General features: G+C 47.0%; 1 protein-coding gene across 1 annotated transcript in view; it reads right to left on the bottom strand.

The window, feature by feature from the left end:
• The window catches only part of PLXNA2 (plexin A2), a 222,361-nt gene that overhangs the window by 116,322 nt on the left and 82,104 nt on the right, over nt 1-23,935 (bottom strand). The window contains exon 4 of the mRNA XM_003893167.4: nt 4,071-4,205. Coding sequence (XP_003893216.1) covers nt 4,071-4,205 — 135 coding nt within the window. The remainder of the gene's footprint in view (nt 1-4,070; nt 4,206-23,935) is intronic.

The raw sequence follows: 23,935 nt of genomic DNA, 5'->3' as shown, positions 1-23,935 counted from the left end.
ATTCATTACATGAGATTTTCAACACTTAATTATAAAGTTGGCTTTGTGTTAGATGATTTTGCCCAACTGTAGGTGAAGGTAAGTGTTCTGAGCATGTTTAAGGTAGGTGAGGCTAAGCTATGATGCTTGGTAGGTTAGGTGTATTAAACATGTATTTGACTTACAATATTTTCAACCTATAGTGGCTTGACTGGGAGGCAACCCCATCGTAAGTTGAAGAGCATCTGTACATATCCATAACCAAACCAGCATTCCAGCTTTCTCTACAGTGTTCACCCTTCAGGAAAGATGCTCATATGAGCACACATGGCCTCATAAATCTCTCCTTAAGAGAGATTTATTGTATTGACTGGGCGCGGTGGCGCACGCTTGTAATCCCAGGACTTTGGGAGGCTGAGGTGGACTTTTCACTTGAGCCCAGGAGTTCAAGGCTAGCCTGGGCAACATGGTGAAACACCATCTCTATTTCTACAAAAAATTTTTAAATTGGCTGGGCATGGTGGTTCACGCCTGTAATCCCAGCACTTTGGGAGGCCGAGGCGAGTGGATCACTTGAGGTCAGGAGTTTGAGAGCAGCCTGGCCAACATGGCAAAACTTCATCTCTACTAAAAATACAAAAATTAGCCAGGTGTGGTGGCACGCACCTGTAATCCCAGCTACTCAGGAGGTTGAGGCAGGAGAATCGCTTTAACCCGGGAGGCGGAGGTTGCAGTGAGCTGAGGTCACGCCACTGTACTGCATCCTGGGTGACAGAGCGATAGTGAGACTCTGTCTCAAAAACAAAACAAAACAAAACAAAACAAAATAAAAAAATTTTAAAATTAAAAATTGAAAAAGAGAACACTGTGCTTTTGGGTTAGTCTCAAGCCCATCTCTTATGCTTTTGGTGTCATCTTCTGGAGAGAGAGAGAGCAGAGTCCCAGTCCTAGGCCCTTAAACAAATTTCTGTAAGATCTGAAAGAGACTTTAGAGTTAGATTTATAATCTCCATCTTTAAAGATGAGGAAACTGAGACCCTGAGAATTTGAGGGCCCAGGTCACCCTTGAAGTCAGAGGTGGGGCCAGGCCTAGAACACAGATCTCCTGGCTCAGGCTGAGGATGACTGGCTGTGTCATGTCCCCCTACCCCCTCCTCATCACACACCATCTTCATACTCCTGAGAAATGGGGTCATGAGGCATGAGAGTTAGAAGGGGCCATATAAAATGCAGCATGTGAGGCAGTATAAAAAGAAATTCCCCATTTGTTGTCTCAGTTGAGCCTCACACTGACCTTGTGTGAGAACACTGAGGTTAAGTGATTTGTGCAAGGCCACTCAGATAGAGAATGGTGAAATGAAGTCCAAATCAGACCCGTGGACTTCAGAGACAAGCCTGTTATCTGATGCAACTCCTCTCAGCTATAAAAGAGGAGCTGAAGCTGTCAGAGGATTCTACTATCAGTGATAGCACAAGCTGGACTAGAACCCAGGACATCTGGCTTCATTTTTACAGATTTTTCTCCTGCCACACAGTCAACTGCTTCCTTGAAGACATCTGAGCTGTCTGTGAGTACTTAACTCACAGCCAGCCTCAGACAGATGGGCCTCCTGAGCTGTTCTTGGCTTTCATCTTTGGACTCAGCCCCTGGTGAAGTCACCTGGCTACCTATTTCTACATAATTTACGGCTCTCCAGGTGACAGGTCTCAGAGTTCCACCACAATTCCCCCTTAGACTTTGCCTCCTAATCACAGCTCCATCTGGTACAGGGAGCTCCCCCTACTAATATCTCACTTGACCAGAGACAGCTCATGGCATGAAACGTTAAGTTCTTCCTATCTCTGCTCATTGTGGCTGGCTACTGCTAAATCCCTCTGTTTGGTGCAGATTGTAACAAGAACTGGGTACCTGAAGCAGAAGGTGGGACAGAGGAGGGGTATTTACAGATAAGCTACGTGGACACTTGGTGTGGCCAGGTTGATGCTCTCAGAGATGGTGTCAGATATGGATCTAGGAGGTGACTATATTCTCTGAAACCCACTCATCCGCCTCCAGCCTTGACCCAGCCCCTCTTCTTTGGTTACATTTCGGATGGATTTTCAGAAAGCGTCTCATTGGATAAAAAGATATGCAGCTAAAATGTATGCCTTGGTACCTTCTCTGTCCCACTAAGGTCTCATTGGTCACTTCTTCTTTCCCACTTTGCTGGGCTCAGAGAATCTAAGAAAGCTCTTACCCAGAGCTACCTGCCTGGTCCTCTGCTACCCACAGTGCCTCTTAAAAATACTGCATAAAATGTGCGTCTATTCAATCTCTGCCCATCGTTTTATCCACCTATATAGGTCATCATCTACCCATCTGTCCTTTTATCTGTATCTATTTCTGCGTAAGTGCCTGGAATGGTGCTCACCAAATGTTAACATGGTGTTATATTTTGGGTAGTGAGATTTGGTGACCTGCTGCTGTTTTCTTTTCTGTATGCATTGCTTGAATTTGTATCACAAGTATCCACCATTTTTACTAAACAAATAATATTTTCCCTTAAAGAAGAACAGGATAAAAGAGCATGTATAGAATTCAATCTTATGTTATTGGGCTATTTGAGTACCTGTCTCTCTCTTGTTAGATTGCAATCAACTTAAGGTAGTGACTAAGTCTTATTCATTTTGATGATTCCCAGCACTTTGTTCCCGATAAATATGTGCCCAGGAATAGTTCTTTTTAGGCCCACTGACGGTTTCATTGGAATGATAGGTCAGTGTTTATTTCCAAGACTGTCTTACCCACTCTAGGTTAGGCAAAGCTGTCTGCAGATCCACGAAATTCCCATCTGGACCTGTTTATACTTCAACTGCAGAGGCCACATGAAAGAAGGTGAAAAAGACAGGTGGATTCAAGAGGATCTGGATGTAATTTGCATGCAATTATCATATGATTTACGTCATCTGTCCTCAAGAACTAATTTTCAAGTCAGAACTGCATCACTGCTTCCCTTAATGCTGTCGCGTGCACACTTGTCTCTTCCTTACTTCTTCTGCTCATCCCTCATCCCCTGATTCAGACTCCTTACATTTGAAAAGAAAGGAGGTAAGGAGAGCTCTGGAAAGGGTAAGTTTGATCAACTTGCAGAATTGGAGCTCTTGCAGAATTCTCTGAGAATGACATGAGCTGGGAAGCAACTGGTGAAAGCTCTCCGGGCTTTCAGCTTACCAAAGTCAGTGTCCTCAGCGGCTGGGACAGACTGGCAATCCTTTTCCTCATTTCTTTGACTTTTATTTCACTTACCCTGTTAAGAAAAATGACAAGACCCCTGCTGCTGCTGAACAACTATTAACCCACTGACCGAGTGAATGGAATGTGCCAGGCTTGGCTAAGGTCTTTGCTTAGCTTTCTGGGTCGGTCTCTAATGATCTCATGAATCCCCTGCCTTCCCTGCTTCTCTTTCCCTTCACCATGGCTCTCTCTGCATTTGCCTTCTCTCTACTCACACATATTCACAGGAGATACAGTCTCCATCCATCCCAGAGGGTGGAAGACTTGCTCAGTTGTTTCCCTACAGAGGGTGGAAGTCTATTTCTCAGGACTCCCCACCTCCATAGGCCTGGTTTCAGCTTCCCAGAGCTGGCCAGCTTATACTCTGCACTAGTCTAAGACTCACGCCAAGATTTTTATTTCCTTCTGGGTCCCTATCTTGGGTCTGCCTCTCCCAGGAGTGGGCCCAGCCTGGAGGCCTGGATTATTTACACCTCTTTGGCTCCCTTGAGCCGCAGACTCTGTGGGCCTGAGAGCAGTAAATCTACCTCCTAATCACACCAAGCTGCTCCATGCAGTCTGGCCTGTTCTTGCAGAGCTGTTCATCACTTGCTGAGACAGGGGCTGTGGCTAGAGTGAAGCCTCCGGGAAGTGGCTGGCCCCCGGCTGCTTCTCTCTAGCTCCCTGCAAAAGCCTACAGGGACTCTGCCTCTCTCAGGACCCCTGTGCTGCAAGCCCAGAGGTCTCTCTTCTTGGACTGAACAGTTTCTGAACAAAGGTGACAGATTATCAGCAGTTTCTTGGAGTTTAGAAAGGAGAGATGGCTGTTAGCACTTACCTGTCTCTCAGACATGACATACAGGTAGCGCTGATCAATGGAGAAGGCCATGTCCCGGAGGATGGGGCTTCCGTCCTTGAGCACAGAGACCATCTCGTACTGGACCCCACCATGGGGGGGACCATCAGCCCGAATCTGTATGAGAAACAAGGATGTCCTCAGCATCTGCCCTCAGTATCCCCCTGTGGGCTACCTGCCTCTGCCCAGAGCAGGTAGCTTACAGAAGACCATTGCTAGCCCCCAATCACTACTCCATAGACTGAAGTGCCACTTCTTTTAAATAGCCCAATTTCCACCAAAAGGAATCCTTTCCCAAGCAGTCTCAGTGTTCTGGGCCTGGGATTTCTGACAGTGGATTTATTTGTGTGTGCATATACACCCTTGGGAATGATTTTGAATATCCCTATGCAGTTATTCTTGTGTGCATGTACATCTATTTATAGCACTGTGTATTGTATGTGTGTGTGAGTGAGTGTATGCTGATGCACACTCCTTCATGGTGGCTGGGGTGGGAAAGTCAACATCTGTTCACAGTATCTCAGCCTCAGACAAGTATGAAGGAATGGTGAACAATTTATATAAATCATCAAAAAGCTGCTCATTAAGAGATTAAAGATTTTTGGATCCCACGAGGGTCTTTCAGCCCCCAAACATACGCCCTGACTGTCCACACATCCACCCTGTGAGATGTGGGGAGCCAGGAATCCTGGCTTAGCTTCTCCGAGCCCATCCTAGGAAAATAAGTCAGAAAGGACTGAGATGTCATCTAGTCCAGTGCTTCTCAGCCCTAGCTGCACATTAGAATCATCTGGGGAAGCTTAAAAAATATGAATGCCAGGGCTACATCCATTAATCACAATCTCTGTGGGTGGGGCCCAGGCATCTTCTTTGACTTAAAAGCTCCCCGGGTGAATTTAATGAGCAGCCAGGGTCGAGGAGCAGTGAGGCAGTCCTGCAGTTCTCACACTGGTATGTCCTCAGAATCACCTGGAGGGTTTGGTAGAATGTACTTCAAAGCCCACCCCCAGGATTTCTGACTCAGTGGGCATGAGGGCTGAGAATGTACATTTCTAATAAATTCCCCAGCTGATGCTGATGCTGTTATTATAAGGGTTTGAGAAGTACTATCTAGGCCCCTATACTGAATGCTGACCTCAAAGGAAAGAGGTCCCTAAGGTCATACAAAAAGTTGGTGGCAGGGAGCCCTTGGTCTGAATGTGCCCCACCTCCAGTTTTTCTAGATTTTTGCTTCCAGCATAGTAGCTGACTGCTGACCAATATTCATGACCCCAGCCTGTTTTCACTGTCCATCTCTAGCTCAAGCCCCACCTCCTCCACGAAGCCTTCGCCATCCTCTGTAATGACTAATTAATTGCTCCCACTTTGATGCCTTTTTTTTTTTTTTTTTTTGCCAGACATTTTGTCCTAAGATTATAATCAATTGATTTGTTCATTGTATACGTACTAGCTAACATGTATTGACTACCTACTCGAATTGTTCTCTAATTGCTTCAGATGTGTGTAAGTGCTGTCAACATTTTGAAGGTAGGGATATCTTTTCTATTTATCTTATAACCCTCTGAGGACTAGCATGTGGCTGGGAACACAGCTGGTGATGGATAAAAGGGAATGCTTGTGAAATGCTTGTTGAAAGAACATGAACTGTGCACCAACTGACAGCATATCCTAGACTCCTTAGGGCTGAATCAAAGTGAGGTCAAAAGACATTTTTTCTGGAAGATTTTAAGATTAAGGCTTCTTCTCCCCTACACCCTTTGGATTATCTCTTGTGCCCTTCACCATCTTCTCCCTCTGCCTATTTCTTCCCACCACACTGAGAGCTCCTCAGGTCAAGGCACCATGACTTATTCATCCCAAGTGCCAAGTTCAATGCCTGATGCCACAACAAGTACACAAGCATGGATGGATGGATGTGTTTTCAGTTCTTACTGGCCAAGTGGGGAAGGCCAACAGCATTATTGATTGCAGAGCTAGGGGAGTGGGAGAAGAGCTTTCATTCCTATTTCTCTACTGTCCTAAGAATCTGCATACTTGAGGGGCCTGAGCCAGGGACTGGTCTGTACCTGTCGGGTTGGGATGGACTCGAGGTGCGTGGGAAATAGACCATGAGTCCATCATGGGGTGGGAAGCTCTGGCCCAGGAGTCCCCGGTGGTAGAAACAGCAGATTCTTGCCTGAGGCCCTTGTGCCTATACCCCAGGGATGAAAATGGTAGGTCAGGGTCTAGAGGCAAGGACACCATGTTCTCCTCCTCACCTGCTTTGTTCGGTGACTTGGAGGCTTCTGGGCCTGAACTTGAGGAGGTAACCTCAATAGAACCAAATAAACTCTTCTCAGCCATTCCCATCCCTCATCACTCCCCTTGTGGGACTTTCCCCTAAGCTCCACTCTTGCCCTCTTTCTACCTAGTGAATGGGCTTCCTGCTGTTCAAGGCTATTGCCTTGTCATCTATCAGTAAAGCCCCTCCTTCCAGAAATGTTGTTAGAAGACCATTTGTTTCATTTTCATAGGGTCAAGGGGACTGTAAGAGTCAGCAGTGGTGTTACAGGGCTGAGGCCACCACCCTCGAACCTGGAGCAACTCTGATTAGGAGATTCAAGCAGAAGGAGGAACAAGGGTCTCTGTCTGGGAAAGTGCCCCACAATTAAAATGGTTCCCCTTGACATTCTCCCTTAGATAGACAGACCCACATTTCCATAAGACTCTTACAGAAATATCATAGCTTTTAGTCACAAAAGTTCTTGGGCTGTTGCAGGAGGTAGAGGGCAGACGTGATTGTCATGACTTCTGGTTGGCCTGGTCTCAGTTTTCTGCCTCCATAAAATTGGGGTTTCAGGCCCTGTTTCTTGTCTTAGTCTGAACTGTGCCCCTCCTCTAAACAGAAAGTGTCTCAGTGCTTCCCCCACCCTCCCTGTGACAGCTACTCCTCTCCAGGGAGATTTAAGTCTCCTCAAGGTGCTGACTGTGTCCCAGCAGCTGCAGGGCTGGGTCCCAGGAGCTGCAGAGCCAGGCCCCTCCCTCAGGCCTGGTCTGGGATCTCCTGCCCCAGAAGGCCAGTTAACCCTCTGCTGGCTGGAATAGTCCGCTATTTTCATGCTAACGGCACTTCAATATTCTTCATCTGCCTTTTCCTACACGTTGGTCTCTACCCTCTCCCAGAGCCTGAACACTTGTGTGGATTCAGCAAGGCCTGCATACCAAGTCAGAAGAGAGAATGAATGTCATGGTGATGGCCCTTCCTCTGTGGTCCCTGGGACCAGATGGTACCCGTGGCAAGATTAGAGCTGGAATTGAACCAAAAACAACTTATCGTCACATACTCTGCTGCATTCGGTCAGGACCAATCCCAACCGTTCATGTTTTACTGAATCAGAGACCTAATCTGAAGGTTTTCATTTTTTTCCCTGTCTGCAACCCCAATCTTTTAATAAACCAGTTGAAGCCAGAATCAAACCTACATAAAGTCTCAAATGTCAGAGCTAAAACCAAACCAGAACAGAAAATGCTGTTGGTACTGAACCTGAACTAAGCTATCCTACTTCATTCAGTCTAAATCCCTGGAGAGAAAGGTGATATTGGCCAAGAAGTCTGTGACTTCCCCGACTCACCCCCCCGATCCATGCTATCTGCCCCAAGATTGAGTCAGCTTTGAAGATACTTATAGGGTGTCAGAGAAGATGGAAAGTAGGGGCCAGGTCAAGGAGAAAAAGGTGGGGCAGGGGCTGGCAGAGAGGAGGCAGCAGATTCCCTGGGCAACAGAGATCTTTCCCCTCCATTGATCCCCTTTGCTCCCTTAAGGCAACACACCAATGAGTGCAGGGTATAAGTCTGGGCCTCAGGCATCCTGGGTTTCCATTCTGACTCTATTCTTCCCTGGGGCTTGATTTTTGCCTAATGGAACACTGTTAGGTGAGTTACCTCTTTGAGCCTGTGTTCCTCTCTGAATAACTAGAAGAAGCAATCTGCTCGGTACCTATCACAGGAGAATCATAGACTTATAAAAATTACTGGAGCTAATCTTGTCGGAACTCTTCCATTCAAAGCTTCCAATCCATGGTGGAACTGGGACTCAAACCAGCCCCAGCTGGGGGGTCCAGAGGAAAGCACTGATGGGGAGAACACCTTGGAAGTGACTAGGAAGAAGGCTGCTAATGCAGTTCAAGTCTGTGATTCTTCGCATGTCTCTGTCTTGGATAGGAAATTTTGGGTTTCAAAGCTGTCCTCTGTCTTTGCCAGAAACAGGATGGCCAGTGGTGAGGGGAGTGTCAAGGAGTCCCAAAACAAGAGTGGGATTTTAAAAGCCAACTAATTAAGTCTATTCTATGGTGTCTCACAAAGTGACAGCAATAAATTGAACCATCCGTTATATGCAATCCAACACCAAGCTGCACAGGTCCCAAAATCCAACCAGGCAGCGGAGGATACTGGAGATGGGGCAGAGGAGGGAGGTGACAGGGAGAGGTGAAATGAGTCACTGGAGTGTGTTTTTCTATTTGGGATCTACTTCTTCTTCTGGGAAGACTTGACCTCGGTGGAAATGCAGGCTATTTTTTTTTTTTTTTTTTTTTTGAGACGGAGTTGCGCTCTGTCGCCCAGGCTGGAGTGCAGTGGCCGGATCTCAGCTCACTGCAAGCTCTGCCTCCCGGGTTTATGCCATTCTCCTGCCTCAGCCTCCGGAGTAGCTGGGACTACAGGCACTGCCACCTCACCTGGCTAGTTTTTTGTATTTTTTTTAGTAGAGACGGGGTTTCACCATGTTAGCCAGGATGGTCTCGATCTCCTGACCTCGTGATCCGCCCGTCTTGGCCTCCCAAAGTGCTGGGATTACAGGCTTGAGCCACCACGCCCGGCCAATGCAGGCTATTTTGCTTGGACAAGGCTCAGCAGCCAGGTAGCACAAGATACACAAGAGAGTGACAGTCTTTACTCAAAATGTGCCTAAACTACTTATTTGTTTTGAGACAGGGTCTCACTCTGTGCCACCCAGGCTGAGTGCAGTAGCGCAATAATGGCTCACTGAGGCCTTGAGCTCCTGAGATCAAGCGATCCTCCTACTCAGCCACCCAAGTAGCTGGGACTACACGTGTGCACCACCACAACTGGCTACTTTTTAATTTCTTGAAAGGAGACAGGGTCTCGCTATGTTGCCCAGGCTGGTCTCAAACTCTTGAGCTCAAGTGATCCTCCCATCTCAGCCCCGCAAAGTGCTAGGATTACAGGTGTGAGCCACTAAACTGACACAAGGACATTTAGTCTAGCTCTAGTAAGAACTGGAGACTTTACTATAGAATGGGTGACTATAGGAGACTGTAATCTCCTCAGGAGGGTTTTAAACCCAGGATAACCCCTTTTGCTTCATGGTTTAAATTTGGCCCGGCCTGAAGGCAGTAGGATAGACTTGGATTTTGAAAGGTTCTTTTCACCTAAAGAATTTAATAATAGCTACCACAGCGCTACGTGCTGTCACAGTACTTAACAAAAATGATCTCATTTAACACTTCCAAGCATTCCTGAGGTAAATACTATTTTTAATCCCATTTTATAGATAAAAACTCAGAGGCACAGAAGCGTTAGGCGACCCTCCCAAGATCACACAGCTGGAGAGTGGCATAACTAAGATTCACAGCTGGAGCCTGAATTCTCTGAAGAGGGGCTAATATGGGGCAAACATAGCTGCCCTTGCCACTCAACAAAGTAGATGGGTCGTCTAAAAGTCCACATTTCCCCCTCATCCGCTCTTCCCCCTTTAGGATCCCAAGTTCAAAGTGGGACAATCTCCTATTTCTTGGGGACAACAGTAAACTCAGAACCTAATTTTGGGGGGCCTTACCTGGGGCATAAAACTCAGTTTATCAGGGCTGGCTTTGGGGCAGGAGTGTGTGAGGTAAAATCCAGCAGAGATTTAGTGTCCAGTCCTCCAGTTGAAATGAGAATGAAATAGTAACCCTATTAGTACCTTTCCTTTAAATTACAGCTATGTCTGGACAGAAATTAATGTCAACCTCTTTTCTTGAATATCCAATTCCAATCAGCATATCCAATTAACTCGCTTACCTGCAGCCCCCTTTAAACTCCTTTTCTTGTGCTTCGATTTCTTCTCTAGTTAGCCCTAATTTATGGAGCCCTTACTTGCAATTTGGTATTCTAATATCACGTTATTATTATTAGTAGTAGTAGCACTAATAGTTTTTGTTTGTTTGTTTTGCAAGAGCTATGGATGAGCAGTAGAATTGGGAATCTTCTTCTTGGGTTTCTTAGTAGCAAAGAGATTGGTTTGAAAGGCATCAGCACACAGAGGGAGGCACTGGATCATGTCTGGAGAGCTGGGATTTAATCCCAAGTTTTTCTTCAATTGGCTGTGTGACTTCAGGCAAGTCATTTCACTTGTTTATGTAATAGTTTCTGTAGCTGTCCCATAATGGTGGGATGTAATGGTCCTTAGCTCAAAAAAGATATTGTGAAAGTAAAATGAGTTATTAGCTATGAATGTCAGTACTGTCCAGTATTCATCTATTATGTGCCTACCATGAGCCAGGCCTGTGTTAGGAGCTGCAGATACGTGATAAAGGGTAAGGATCCCCTCAGGAAGCCCGGGGATGGGGAAATGGACAATTTAACTGATCTTCACGAACACAGGGGTCACCCCTTGTGAGAAGAGGTTTGCATGGAGACCAGCATAGGGGGCAGAGCAGCATCTCACCTGGCCTGAAGGAGGCCCTGAGGGGGTACTTCCTGGAGGAGGTGAGGCCTAAGACAAAATGCATGAGTGGAAATGTGAGTTCTTTGGAAAATGTACAGTGTAATATAAATATAAAGCCGTTCTTGTTACATCTGAGTTCAGATTTCTTAGAAACTTGGTCTCTCAGACCTGAGCATTTGGAGAGGATGAGACTTTTGACACAGAGTTATTGAGGACTCAACATCACTCTCAGCAGGTCTCAGCATCTGATGTCTTCAAATTCACTTCAGGAGAGGCCTTTATCACTTGCTTCTACCTCTGTTCACCTGAGGACCCTACGCTTTTGTGGCATATATTAACATATATGTGGCATGTGAATGTGTATGTGTGTGGCATGTGTGGTGTGTGTACATATGTGGTGTGTGTGTGAGTCTGTTGTGTGTATGTGTATGATGTGTATGTGCTGTGTGTGCATGAGTCTGTTATATGTATATGATGTGTGTTGTATGTGTGATATATATGTGTGTGGTGTGTATAAGTCTGTTGTGTGCATGAGTAGGTGTGTATGTGTTGTATGTGTATGTATGTGGTGTGTGTGTATGTGGTATGTGTGTATGAGTCTGTTGTGTATATGAATGTGGTGTGTATGTGTTGTGAGTGTGTATGAGTATGGTATGTGTTGTATGTGTATGTATGTGTGGTGTGTGTAAGTCTGTTGTTTGAGTATGGTGTATATGCGTTGTATGTGGTGTGTGTATGCAGTATGTGTGTATAAGTGTGGTGTGTGTATATTGTGTGTGTGTTTTCAGCCCTTTAAGGAGGTGAAAGGTGGAGAGAGCCTGGTGCTGCTGAGGCTGACCCTGGGAGTGAGCTAATGAGACAGTGTATTTGCAGTTGAGCATTTGGTGCTACGAGAGAAGATTTGAGCTGAAGGTTATTTTTGTAGAGCTTCATGACCTGAATTATTTATAGATTTAAGTCTTTGGTAAGTTCTGTCTCTGAGACTCTTCCTCCCTCTATCCTGCACATACATTCACACACTCACATACACATACACACACACGCTCTCACATACACATTCAACAGCAGAAACGGCAGCGGTGGCAGTCCAGGGTGCCTGTTGCTGGCCCCGCCCTCCGAGCTGTGAAAACATTAACTAAGCTTGCAGAGTCACAACTCAGCAGGCTCAGGCTCCCTGGTGGACAGCAAGGAGCCTGGCCCTAAATGCTTGGCTAATTGGAGGGGGACGCAGGAGCCTGGAAAACTTGGCCTGTGGTTTGCACTGAGCTAGCAGAGGAGAGGAAGAAGGGAAACAGGGACGAGGGTCTCTCTTGTCCATGAAGGGAAGGAGGTTGTTAAGATGTTCTAAGCTTTGAGAATTTCTGCTGCGCCCACCCTTACACACACACACACACACACACACACACACACACACACACGCACATGCACACACACAGTGCTTCTAGGACTGGTCCCCAATGAGTTGTCGGTCAATCTTCGGTTGACACTGGAGATTGACATTTCCATGTACAATTATTTCTATTTCTGTGCATGTTAAGAGTCTGCCCTAGACATTCAACTAGGGGTGGGTGGAGCTAATAGCAGGGTGCATGGGGGCTAGAGAGTCCTGGATTTCAGGGGGCCAGGCCATGGAGATCTTTCTCCTGGAATGTGGGGAGGAGGCCCCAGAGGACTCACTTGTTCTCTGGACTTTTGCATCTTGGGACAGTGTGAGAATTAATAGCCTGGCTAGTAAGGACTGTAGATGTAATGACTATTTATTGAGCATTTACTATGAGTAAGGTCTGTGTTCAAAGGTTAGGGTGGGGAGATTGGCTGGTGAGGAGGTCCAGAGACCAGTTTTCTGTTTCTAAATTGGGGCGTCTCTGCTCCCTCATCAGATAAGTGTGGATGAGGATGGCCAAGCCATCACTGGTCCATGCTGCTCATAGAACTAAGAGGAGTGGCCTCTGCTCCATGCCTTCCTACAGTTAATGACAAACTACCTCACAAAGGCACCAGCACCCCATCCCTGGGGTCTCTCTCATTGTCACTAAGGAGAGAGTGACACAAAGAGCTAGAAGCAAAAAGAATCCAGACCTCTGGGTTCTAATTTTGGAGAATTTTGAACTCCAAGGGCCAGGACAAGAGCTTATGAGAGGTGAATTACATTGGGTGTTTCAGGAACACGGGGCTCAGGCCTTAGTCCAACCCCACCTTTAAACACTGCTCCAACTCTAGGCCTGGGCAGGTCAGGAGGCTCTAGGAACAAGACAAAGCTGCCAGGGGCAGAGGAAGCATTTGATTGTTCTGGGAAACAATAAGATAAACACAGCGGAGACAGCCGAAGCATTAAGCAGCCTCAGATGAAATCAAATCATGCAGAAGCAAAGCAATAATTCACATGGAGCACATAGAGTTGGGGGTGTGTAGCTGGAGGGGTGGTAGGAGGAATTAATAAAGAATAACGAGGAACTTCTGCCAAATCTGAACACTTGTTTACCCCAAGTTCTAGTAGTGTGGGCACTTGGAATCTCCATTCAAGACACTGCACACAGGTTCCTTTCCTGGAGATGCCCTGGTTGTTTCAGTATAGAATTGAACCTCTTAGGCTTTTTGAACTGGAATGATTTAGAGCCACTCTTTCAAGTCCATGGGGAGTGCAGGGCAGCCTTTCTCACCAAGCTCTGGAATAGGGTGTGGTGAGAACTGGCGGAATTAGGCGTATCGACAGGTTAACTACCTTGGAAATGCCCGTCTCACTCCTCAAAAATGGGCAGGAATAGGAAACTAGCACTTCCTGGGACTGGATATACATGGTGCTTTCAAATAGCTTCTCTCTCTTTAGAAATTTAGTTCAACACATTTATTGAGCATCTATTCTATGTCAACCCATGTGCAAAAAGTTAGGGATATAAACATGAATACTCTTCAAAACACTGAGGTAGGCATCCCCATTTTATAGAAAAAGACATGTTAAGTGCCTATTGCAGGATCACACAGCTAGAAAGTGGCAGAGCGAAACTCGAAGCTGAGTCTGTCTGATTCCAAAGCCTGAACTCTTTTATTCTGCCTCCCTCCAGAGCCTAGGCTTTCTCTAAGTTAAACAGGAGGACAATGCCTACATTAGGACTAAAAACTACATTTAAAAAGCGCTGGGTGCCTCTGGAGATAAGTCCTGGCGAACAAAATAGATCATATAGCTGTCTCCTCTGCTGTGACAAAGAAGGCCACCTGCAGTCTGGAGAAAGGAGCAAAGGATGGGGTGTTTAAGAGGGTTATTACTCTCTTTAATTAATTCATTCTTTTCTATGGCCTGAGATTGCCTTGCATTTTATAATCTGGAACAGTAATCTTTGCTTTGATTAACACTAAGGATGACATTTCCAGCTGTAGGGATGGGAAGGGAGGTCGAGAGCACTGAGCACCATTATCTGACACTGGGCTTGTGCCTAAATGCAGGAGACTCCCAGAGATTTTAAAAGAAGTCATTAAAAACACACACACATGTGGCATGTGCCCACCATGGTGCAGAAACCCCATGGTAACCAAGAGAAATGCAGCCTACATCCATGCCATTGAATCTCTCTTCCCATTGCTAGTGAGCTGGGGCTGAGTCTTTATTGCCTCTTATCTGGGCTACTGCAATAACCTGAGAAATCTCCCTGCCTCCAGCATAGTCTTGTTCTAATCTATTCTACTGAACACTGCCAGATTAATCTTCTTAAAACACTTGTTTGATCCTGCCTTTTCTGTATGCAAAATCCTTAAATTTCAGGTGTTTGTAATTTTCTTTCTCTTGCTTATCTCAGTCTCCTAATTTTTTTTTTTTTAATGATGAACATACACTACTTTTGGAATACTGAAAAAAAGTAAATCATGGCACGTATTCATGCATACACACACACACACACCCACACACACACCCCCCACCTTCAATTGTCCCCTTTAATAATTTAGAAGAATTCATACTCCTCAGTTTGTCATTCAGGGGTCTAGCTAACACGGTCTTCTCACCATTTTCCAATTTGCATCCCCAGCTTTTTGGTCTTCATGCCTTTGCTTGACAATTTATTCTACCTCCTAGATTCTAACCATCCTTCAAGGCCTTATCCAAATGCCACTTACTCCATGAAGCCTGCACCAATCCTTCCTTGGAATTCCCATAGCACCTAGAATGTCTCTTGGCACAGTTACTTGTAAACATATGCAGCGTGGAATACTATGCAGCCATAAAAAAGGATGAGTTAATGTCCTTTGTAGGGACATGGATGCAGCTGGAAACCATCATTCTCAGCAAACTATCGCAAGAACAGAAAACCAAACACCGCATGTTCTCACTCATAGGTGGGGTGGGAATTGAACAATAACACTTGGACACAGGAAGGGGAACATCACACACCAGGGCATGTTGTGGGGTGGGGGAGGGGGGAGGGATAGCATTAGGAGATATACCTAATGTAAATGACGAATCAATGGGTGCAGCATGACAACATGGCACCTGTATACATACGTAACAAACCTGCACTTTGTGCACATGTACCCTAGAACTTAAAGTATAGTAAAAAAGAAAAAAAAGGCTCCTGGAGAAGAAACCATGCTTTGTACAGCTTCATATGGCTTACTACACTTGGTTCTGCCCTGCACACAGTAGGCTCTCAGTACCACAGGCTGATGGAATGAAGGAATCCCTGTTGCTGAGACTGGGCAGGAGTCGAATTTTACTCACGGCTCACATTGATTGAACCCCTATTATTGTTCGATGTCATGCTAAAGACTTTATGCACATTTTCTCATTTAATCCTCACAACAACCTAATGGGGTAGGCACTACTATTATCCCTAAGGCTGAGATGAGGAAACTGAGGCATAGTAGGGTGAAGTAACTTTCCCAAGGTCACAAAGTTGGTAGGCAAAAGAGCCAGGATCTGAACTCTGTTGGGTCTTCATTTTTCTAGGCCTCTGTTTTTCCATCACTAGAGAAAAACGAGCAGAGAAAGAGGAAATCTTGCTCCATGCCATCCCACCCACCCGAAATCTTCTGGAACCTGGCGTGTAAACACACTATCCACATTTGTTTCTGTTGAAATGATCTTTTCTGGCTCCCCAGTGGACTGGTGACAACTCTTAGGAGGACAGTAATATAAACACTCAAGGTACTGCTATGAAAAGAACTCCAGAGCCACTAAGCGGAAGCCCTGCTGGCTCAGACAGGTGGAAAGCAAGGACTGAGGTCACAAAGATGAGGTCAGAGTTGGGGTCTGAGGAGCAGGGTAAGAGGAGAAGGGAGGGAAGGGAAGTCAGGCCGGAAAGCCTTCATCCCCTGTAGTCCCCGGCAGCCAGCCCAGGGGTACCCTGTGTGCTCTGGTCTGTCTGACTGCTTGGCAGAGCCCAAGGGCAGAACAGACAGCTGGGGGAGGGTCTAGCTCTTTTAAAAGATTCTGTTTGAATAGCTGTCATCTTCACACCTTTTCCCATCTCCACTCCCAGGAGAGGGGCTTTAATAATGAGCTGCTTCATGAAAACAGGCCCCTAATTAATTCATTGCTATTCTTCTGGGGCCAGATCACTCTAATCAAGGTGGGGTGGGGGTGGGGTGGCGAGTAAGGATTGTCTCGATCCGCTTGTTCTGCCATGGACTCTCTTTGCTCCCCGCCATCACTGCTCCAAGACCCTCCCTGGTCACCTTGTTCTCTTTGGCTGGACACCTGCTTGTCCTCGATGCCCACCCCCTTTTTGTGCTAACACCCCACAGCTGCTGGGCAGAGTGCCAGCGTGAAGACTCTGCTGGTGCTGGGTACAGTACAGCAGGTGCCCGGATCTCACTGCAGAGTGGGAAGGACAGACGCAAGGCTTGGCCCTGTGAGGAAGGAACTTTGTCCTGCCTCTACTCTGAGCATTCTCAGAATATCCAGTGTGCTCAACAGTAGGCAAAGTGCAGCCTCTATTCTTCTCCTCAGGCCTCCCCAAATCTTCCTGGCCCCTGAGAAGTTGGCACTACCTAGGACGTCATGTGCTCTTGGGCCTGGGCAGCCACATCACCGCACCCAAAAAGTGGCATCGGCTGCAGAGGATGTGGGTGGGTGACCGAGGACTAAACCATGGGAGCTACACTAGGACCAACTCAAAACAAAAATAACCTTAAAAAAATTCTCCCCTCTCCAAGCCAGATCACAGCAAGAGACAATGGAAGTTAGAGATTGTACAAGTGTCACCTTGGGCAGTCTCTTCATAGATTTTTCTGATTTCCTTTCTAGATCTTCCAAGCCCTGCACTTCCATCTTCCCTTCCGATAGACGTTGATTGTCCAGTGAAGGCTGATGTCTAGCTCTCTGGGGTGGAGGCCACACAGGGGCACTCAGTCAAGGGAGTTAATTCTCACTTTCTTCATCTACAAAACTGGTAACACAACATGCAACGTGACAAGGCAGGGGCAGGAACAAATGAGATAAGGAACGTGAAAGCATTTGGGAAAATGGAAAGGAAAGCATGAAGGAGAGGGATTTTGGATTGATTTATCTCTGATTCATAGACTTGGGTTGGACCAGACTGAGGAGGAAAATTGGGCAGGGAGGAAATTCTTCAGGGGGACATGGGGGAAACTGATACCTCCTCCTCTGTCCCTTCCAAGGGAGCAGGATTCCGGGGAGGAGGAGGGGGCGGCAGCAGAAGGGCAGCAGGTGCGTGGAGCGGGAGCCCCTTGCATGGTGGCAGTTCCAGCCTGCTTTTGAAGGCAGCCTCTCTCAGAGCAAGGAGGAGTCGTTTGACTAGGGTCTCCACAGGACCAGTGCTGGGGACACACAGGGCCACGGCCACTGAGCCGAAAGGACGGCAGCCTTCTGTCTCAGACCCTTTTCACTTTGTGAAATAGAGAAAAGCAAGGGGGAGGCTCCAGTCCTTCACCCACAGAGAGAAGGCAGCTCGGGGCAAACCTACCCACTGCTAATATGCTCCTTAAAAAGCGCTGAAAGGAGCTATAGCCTGGCTTTTGTGTAAAGTACTAAAGCATCCCTCGTTCTGCCCCTCCCGTACCCCCACTCTTCTAGAATTTTTTTTCTCTTAAAAGAGTGCTCCAGCTCTCCGGGGACTGGAATCATTAACTGAACAGCACTTTGCCTCTCATAGCTTTTGACAATTTGGCAGTAAGTTGGAAAGTACCAGAGAAGCTGCAAAGAAGCGGGGGTGAGGATGGGGAGGACGAGACCAAGGGGGTGTGCCTGGAGGACCTGCCTGGGGCCTGCCTGACTCCTGGCCCAACACCTGGCTGCACTGGATCTGCCCCACCCTCCCTGCCCAGCTCTGGCTCATGGGATGCTGGGCTCCAGCTGTCAGGGGGGTGTGGTGGGGTGTGCAGGAGAGCATCACATGGCTTCCCATCTTCACCCCCTCTTGCTATAGCCTGGAGGCTGCCTGGGGCTGGCTGACAACCAATCTGGACAAAGGGATCCCTCCAGGAGAGGTGGGAGTTAATGCCCTTCATTCTGCCTGACACCAGGACCTCCCTGTGAAGTGCAGTGAAGGAGTACCCGATTCTTAAGGAATGGAGAGCCTGTGTGGCTGGTGAGGAAGGATGGTCTAAATAATGACCCTGGGGCAGCAAAGTCTAAGTCCCGGGTGTTTCCTAAGTGGGGAAAGCAGGGTGAGAGGAAGGAGGGCTATGGGTTTCCCAGTCAAGTTGTGATAGAAACAGACCAAAGGGAGAGGTTTCTCCGGTACCTGAGATGACCTATGCTGGAATATTTCCTGTTCAGCCTTAGACATCCTGACTATTAGGAAGTAAACGGCTTTGGGGGTGCTCGTCAACAGAGGCAATGAGTCTTCAGCTTCCCTGGAGAGGATCAGAAAACTCTTGCTCCTCTCTCCCCACTAGGAACTCGTCCTTATTTAACAATCCTAGAGTGTAAGCATAGCTACACCTATTGAGCACATATGACGAATTGGACAGGACGCCAGGCACCTTATGGAAATGATTTACATGCAAATCATTTACAAAACCCATTTCACTGATGAAACCCAAAACCAATTTCACTGATGAAGAAACTGAGACTCAGAGAGGTTAAGTAACTGCCTTAGGCCACACAGCCAGTCAGTAGTAGAAAGGCATGCAAACTTGAGTCAGTTTGATTATAAAATCTTTTATTAATCCATTTACTTCCCTAAAATACACTCACCTTTGTCTTGTGTATAATGTTAACATCTTACTGTCTGTCATTTTAATGCTCTTATTCTGCTGTCTGAGCCTCATCTAAGTGCCAACATAAATTATAAATTCCCAGATGTAGAAGTTGAATCTGTGTAGTTCATTTTATTCAACTTTTAGCAGAGTGCCAAGCATGACAGGGTGCTTAAAAATTGCATTCTATCCCTGAATCAAGTGAGAGCTCCAGAAAGCCGCAAACTTGGACCACAAAAGCCTAACCAGCAAGCTTCCCTTTCCTTCACAGCCTCAGGAACTTATTTTTTAGTGTTTGTTACTCCATGAGAATAACGCATTGAATGCTGCTTGTTGCATGGAAGTCACAGCCTGGGCACTTTGTCGGGAGCTAATACAAGAAATTGCCATATAAAAGAAGCATCTGATTTGGATGTCAAACTCTTGTCCTGATGTCTGTACAAGGTCTCACGTGATAAATCACTTACAGAATGTAATGTCTTGGAATTGTCCTAAAAAGTAGGGACACTGCCTTCTCTCATAGTGTAAAGATTTCTAGCTCATTTCATTTCCCTTTATGACTTGGCTGCTGGGACACTCAGGCCAAATCTCATGCTGGGTCCTGGTGCCTATGTTGACCTTCTTGGTAACATATGTGTTTCTACTCCCTTTGTGGCTTGGCCTTTCTAGTTCTAAGACAGTTATCATTCCATGTTGGCCAAATCTTTTGTTGTAAGTCATCTTAATTCCTTCTTTGGAAAGAAGTGAGATATGAATACATGCAATTAATTATGCTCAGGTCTTTTCTTTGTACCCTATGAATCTGTACCTGTTGTAAACTGCCTCAAAATATTCTCGGGTCTTTTTACTCTGTGCTTATATCCTTTGCCTCTTCAAGGAGGAGTTGGCCAGTGGATGTTTCTGAGTGAGAGTCTAGGCTACTCTCAGGATGTTGTAAGTGAGGGGCTGGATGACAGGGGTGAGGTGGGGAGATACCACTCAAAACAGAAAGCCAGTGGTTGATTTGTATTCCACTGCACTAATAAAAATCCAGACTCCTATGGGTCTGGCCCATAATAAGGCGCTGTAATTATTTGTAAAATGGAAGAATGAATAAATAATGAATGAACGCTTTTCTGGCCAAGAGATTCTTCTCATAGGAGAGAAGGCAAGACCGTTTGGCAGAAAGCCCCATCTTCAGGCCATAGAGGAGACTCAAGACCACTGGGAGCCCAGTGGAGTCCAAGCTCTCCATGCCATCCTTGTCCCCAGCCAGGCCAAAGCATTCCTCACCTGCACCATGTACTGTGAAACCAGGCCAGTGTGCTGGACACTAGAGGAAGGAGGGTGGGAAGTGGGAAAGAAGGAAGGTAGGAAGGAGGGAGGACAGAAGCCTAGGTACAGCTTCTGATGCCTTTCTCTTCTTCCCCCATTGAAAGAGACAGTCACAAAAATGCTAGCCCATAGTGAGTGTGAGGAGAGAAATGGTGGTCCTCGAAACATGTGTCCCTCTGTCTGTTTTTACTTAAAGTCTCCTCTTAACTCCCACCTGCCTCTCTCTTTCTCCTTCCCTTCTTCGTCTCTCTCCCATCAATCCCCAAATCTCTACATACACTGTTTCTTTCTCTGTGCTGCCTCTGCTCCTTTCTCCCTGTGTCTTTCTCCACTCTCACACATACACATGACCTCCCCAAGATCCCCAAGAGAAAAGCTCTTCAGAGACCTGCATTTCCCCTTGTCTGCCCCAGACTCCAGAGGCAGTTAAGGGCAGAAGACAACAGCCCCGGAGCACGGGAACTCCACCACCTCCCAAACTGACCTGTGCCCAAACCTGGACTTCCATTCTAATCCCAGTGGCCTTGCCAACATTAGTTGGACTAATTTTTTCCTGTAATTAAAAGGAACCCCCCCCCCCACCCACAACTCCATCTCTAATCCCAGATAATTAGCTCTCTGATTGCCAGTGCTGGGCAGGAAACCTCCTGTTTGGAGAGGGATTTTGGACAGACAGATTAGGCAAACACTATGCAGGAAGCTGCACTGGGAAAACAGGCTGTTCTCAAAGTTTGTTGTTAAAAGAGATTTGTGGTGGGCAAAAGGGCCTGATTCCCTACAGGTGGTCTGAGCTGCCTCTGACCCTGTCAGTTTCTCCAACAAATGGGTCGCTTTTCTTGGCTTTCAGGATCCTCCCTGTGGCGGAGCCCTGCGGTGGGCTCTATCTCCAGCACACGGGGCAAGGAGTATTCCCAGGAAGCACATTCCTTTGTTCTCCCAGGGAGGACTGTGCTTCTCTGCATGGGAGAGGGAGGCAGAGCCGTATAGGCATCCACCCCCACAGGCTAGCTGGACGATGGTCAAATGTTACTAAAATATGGCAGGTGACAACAAAACCACCATGACTCCAATCAACCAGGGAGTGGGAGAAATGCCAGGAAAATGGGGAAACCCCTTCCCTAGAGGCTCTAGGGAGGGCTCCTCAGAGCTGGGTGTGGATTCTCCCAGCCAGTGCTGTCCTTTGTCCATATAATAGGCACCGCATTGTCATCTGCTGGGCTGAGGGTAGGCTGAAGGTAACGATATTTTGTTTGTTTGTACCACCTAATTTTTCTTTTTTGATCTTCATGATCATCCTGTGGGGGGAAGTATCTTCCCACAGAAGAAGAACTGAGTCCTGGTGAAAGTTCAAAATCACCAAGCAAACCTCTGCGGAGCGGATGCTCCAGTACCAGGCTCCAGGAAGATGGCTGCCGGGAAGATGGCTGCGCCTGCTCTTCGCACAATCGCATGTCTTCCAGCTCCTGCTCTTCCTGTCTTGAGAGTTTGGGCATTTAGGATGTTAGAGTCATAGGAGACTGGGGACACCAGCCATCCAAGGGCATTTAGGACTCTGACAGTCAAGGGCTGGTCAACTCCTCTGTGAAGATCTGAAAGTCTGGTGCTACCGTGACGCCCACCTGCACTTCTTGCTGACATGGACTGGGCCTGGCATTATCAGGCCTCTAAATAACCTCAGGAGGGCCGGATCTCTGATGCTGCTTCCTCCTCTCTGTGTTACTCAAAGCCATAAGATTATTCACTCTGGTTCTCAGAGAGGAAGGGGCAGTAACTGAATCGAGGGGCTGGTGTGTGGGAGGGAGAACCTGTGCTTCCAGAGCCAGGGAGGGGGCAGCAGGGGCTGGTGGGCTGGCACTTGGGGGATTTGTCCAGCCTGCTGGTTGAGGCGCCTGGCCCTGCTCCCCCACCATGGCTTCTGCAGTGAGCTCAGGACATGGGGGAGGGAGCCAGGCCATGGATGGATTCCAGATGGGCTATCAGGTTTGCCCACAGTCGACTGTAAGGCTCCTCTGGTCTCGGCAGCTCCCTCAGCTCTGATTCAGCTGCACGCGGAAGGCCTGCTATGGAATGCCAGTGAAACCCAACCCGTCTCTCCCACCAGAGCCTCCCTCACTCCTTCTGCTACTAGAGATAGATAGCATGTTTTTTCTCCGTCCCTTCTTCCCTTCATTAGTACAACCCCCCGCCGCCCAGAAGTAGAAAGAGTTAGTGTGGGGAATTTAGCTGACAGTTGGGCCTCTGGCTCTGGAGCCCTGAACTATTTCCCCCTGGGAAGGGTAGCTGTATAAGGTTCTGGGTTCAAGTTCTGAATATTTGAGAACAGTGTGCTTGTAAGGGGAGCCACGGGGGTGGAGATATTCCTTGTGCCCCTCTGATTGCCAGATCAGTCTAGCTGGCCCTGACCCAGGCATGGGAGGGAAGAAAGGAGAACACAGAACTAGGTAGAACAAAGCAGTCAGATATCTGATAGCCCAACTGCATCTTTTTGCTGCGTGGCTTCCACACGGGCAGCATCCTCTCATTCAATCTGCCTAACAGGCTGGAAGAAAGACAAGCTTTCTTTATCCCCATTCTGTGGACAGATATACCAAGGCTCTGGGAGGTTTAGAGCACAGATTTGGTTTTGGTCTCCTGAATCTTGCCATAAACATTTTTGAGGACCTACTATGTGTTAAGGATAGCATTTATGCTTTGGGGCACAGAAACAAATGCAACACAGATCATGCCACAGAAACCAGTGCTGTTTTCCTATGTCACATAATTCATAGATTAATTATTCTCAGAGAGGGCCCACTGGGCGTTGTAATATAATCAACTTTTACACGTCCTCATCTCTCCACTGCTGTTTTAAAAAGATCAAGTTCATTTCTACCTTGTAGAGCTAGGAAGGAATTACTGCAAGTGGCATGAGGGAATCACATCAGGATTTCCTGCCTCGGTTTCCCCTTTGTTATCAAAATTCTGCTTTCTGGTGATTTGCTTCTGGAGTTTCCAGAACATTCCATTTCAGCCTCCTCCACCCAGAGCTGCTGCTCCTAGTCTCCCAGGTCTGCCTTGGGTCCTTTTTAATGACTGGCAGGCTGGAGGTGATGCTGTCTTATCAGGGTTGATTAGTTGGGCTGAAATTTGCATTTTGCTTCAGAAAACCAGTCTGGAATCTCTGGCAGAAAGCAGCAGGGATCCAGCTTCAATAGAGAATGCCCCTGAGGCCCAAGCATTTGAATGAACCACAGAAGCCTTTTCTACCCTCTCCTTCTCCTTCCTCAAGCCCCTTCTCACCTCTCCCCTTACACCAGAAGGCTGGTTAATTGTAGCAAAGGGCTCTCTGAATGTGCTTGCAGAAGAAAAGGCTTTATTTTATTTTTTGCTTCTTCAAAGAAAATGCGAAGCTCCCTCCAGCCTCTCAGGAGAATCAGTGAGGGAACAGTCTGTCTCAAAATGCCATTAAAACATCTCTCAAATTAAAAACAGTCCTGAAATGTGCAACTTCACGAGAGAGTAATTCACTAATACGCAAATGGTGGACTCTGACCACCTGAGGGCATGGATGAGTGGCAAAGGCTCTGTCCTGTGGTGCACAAGTGTCCTTGGGCAGGACATTTAGCCTCTCCGAGCCTCAGCTTCATCTCATTAATAATAATATAAAAAATTGTTATCTTTCTCCTCCCTCCCTAATTTC

The sequence above is a fragment of the Papio anubis genome, chromosome 1 (assembly GCF_008728515.1).
Source record: "Papio anubis isolate 15944 chromosome 1, Panubis1.0, whole genome shotgun sequence".
Classification (NCBI taxonomy): Eukaryota; Metazoa; Chordata; class Mammalia; order Primates; family Cercopithecidae; genus Papio; species Papio anubis.
This window is presented reverse-complemented; position numbering and strand designations above follow the sequence as displayed.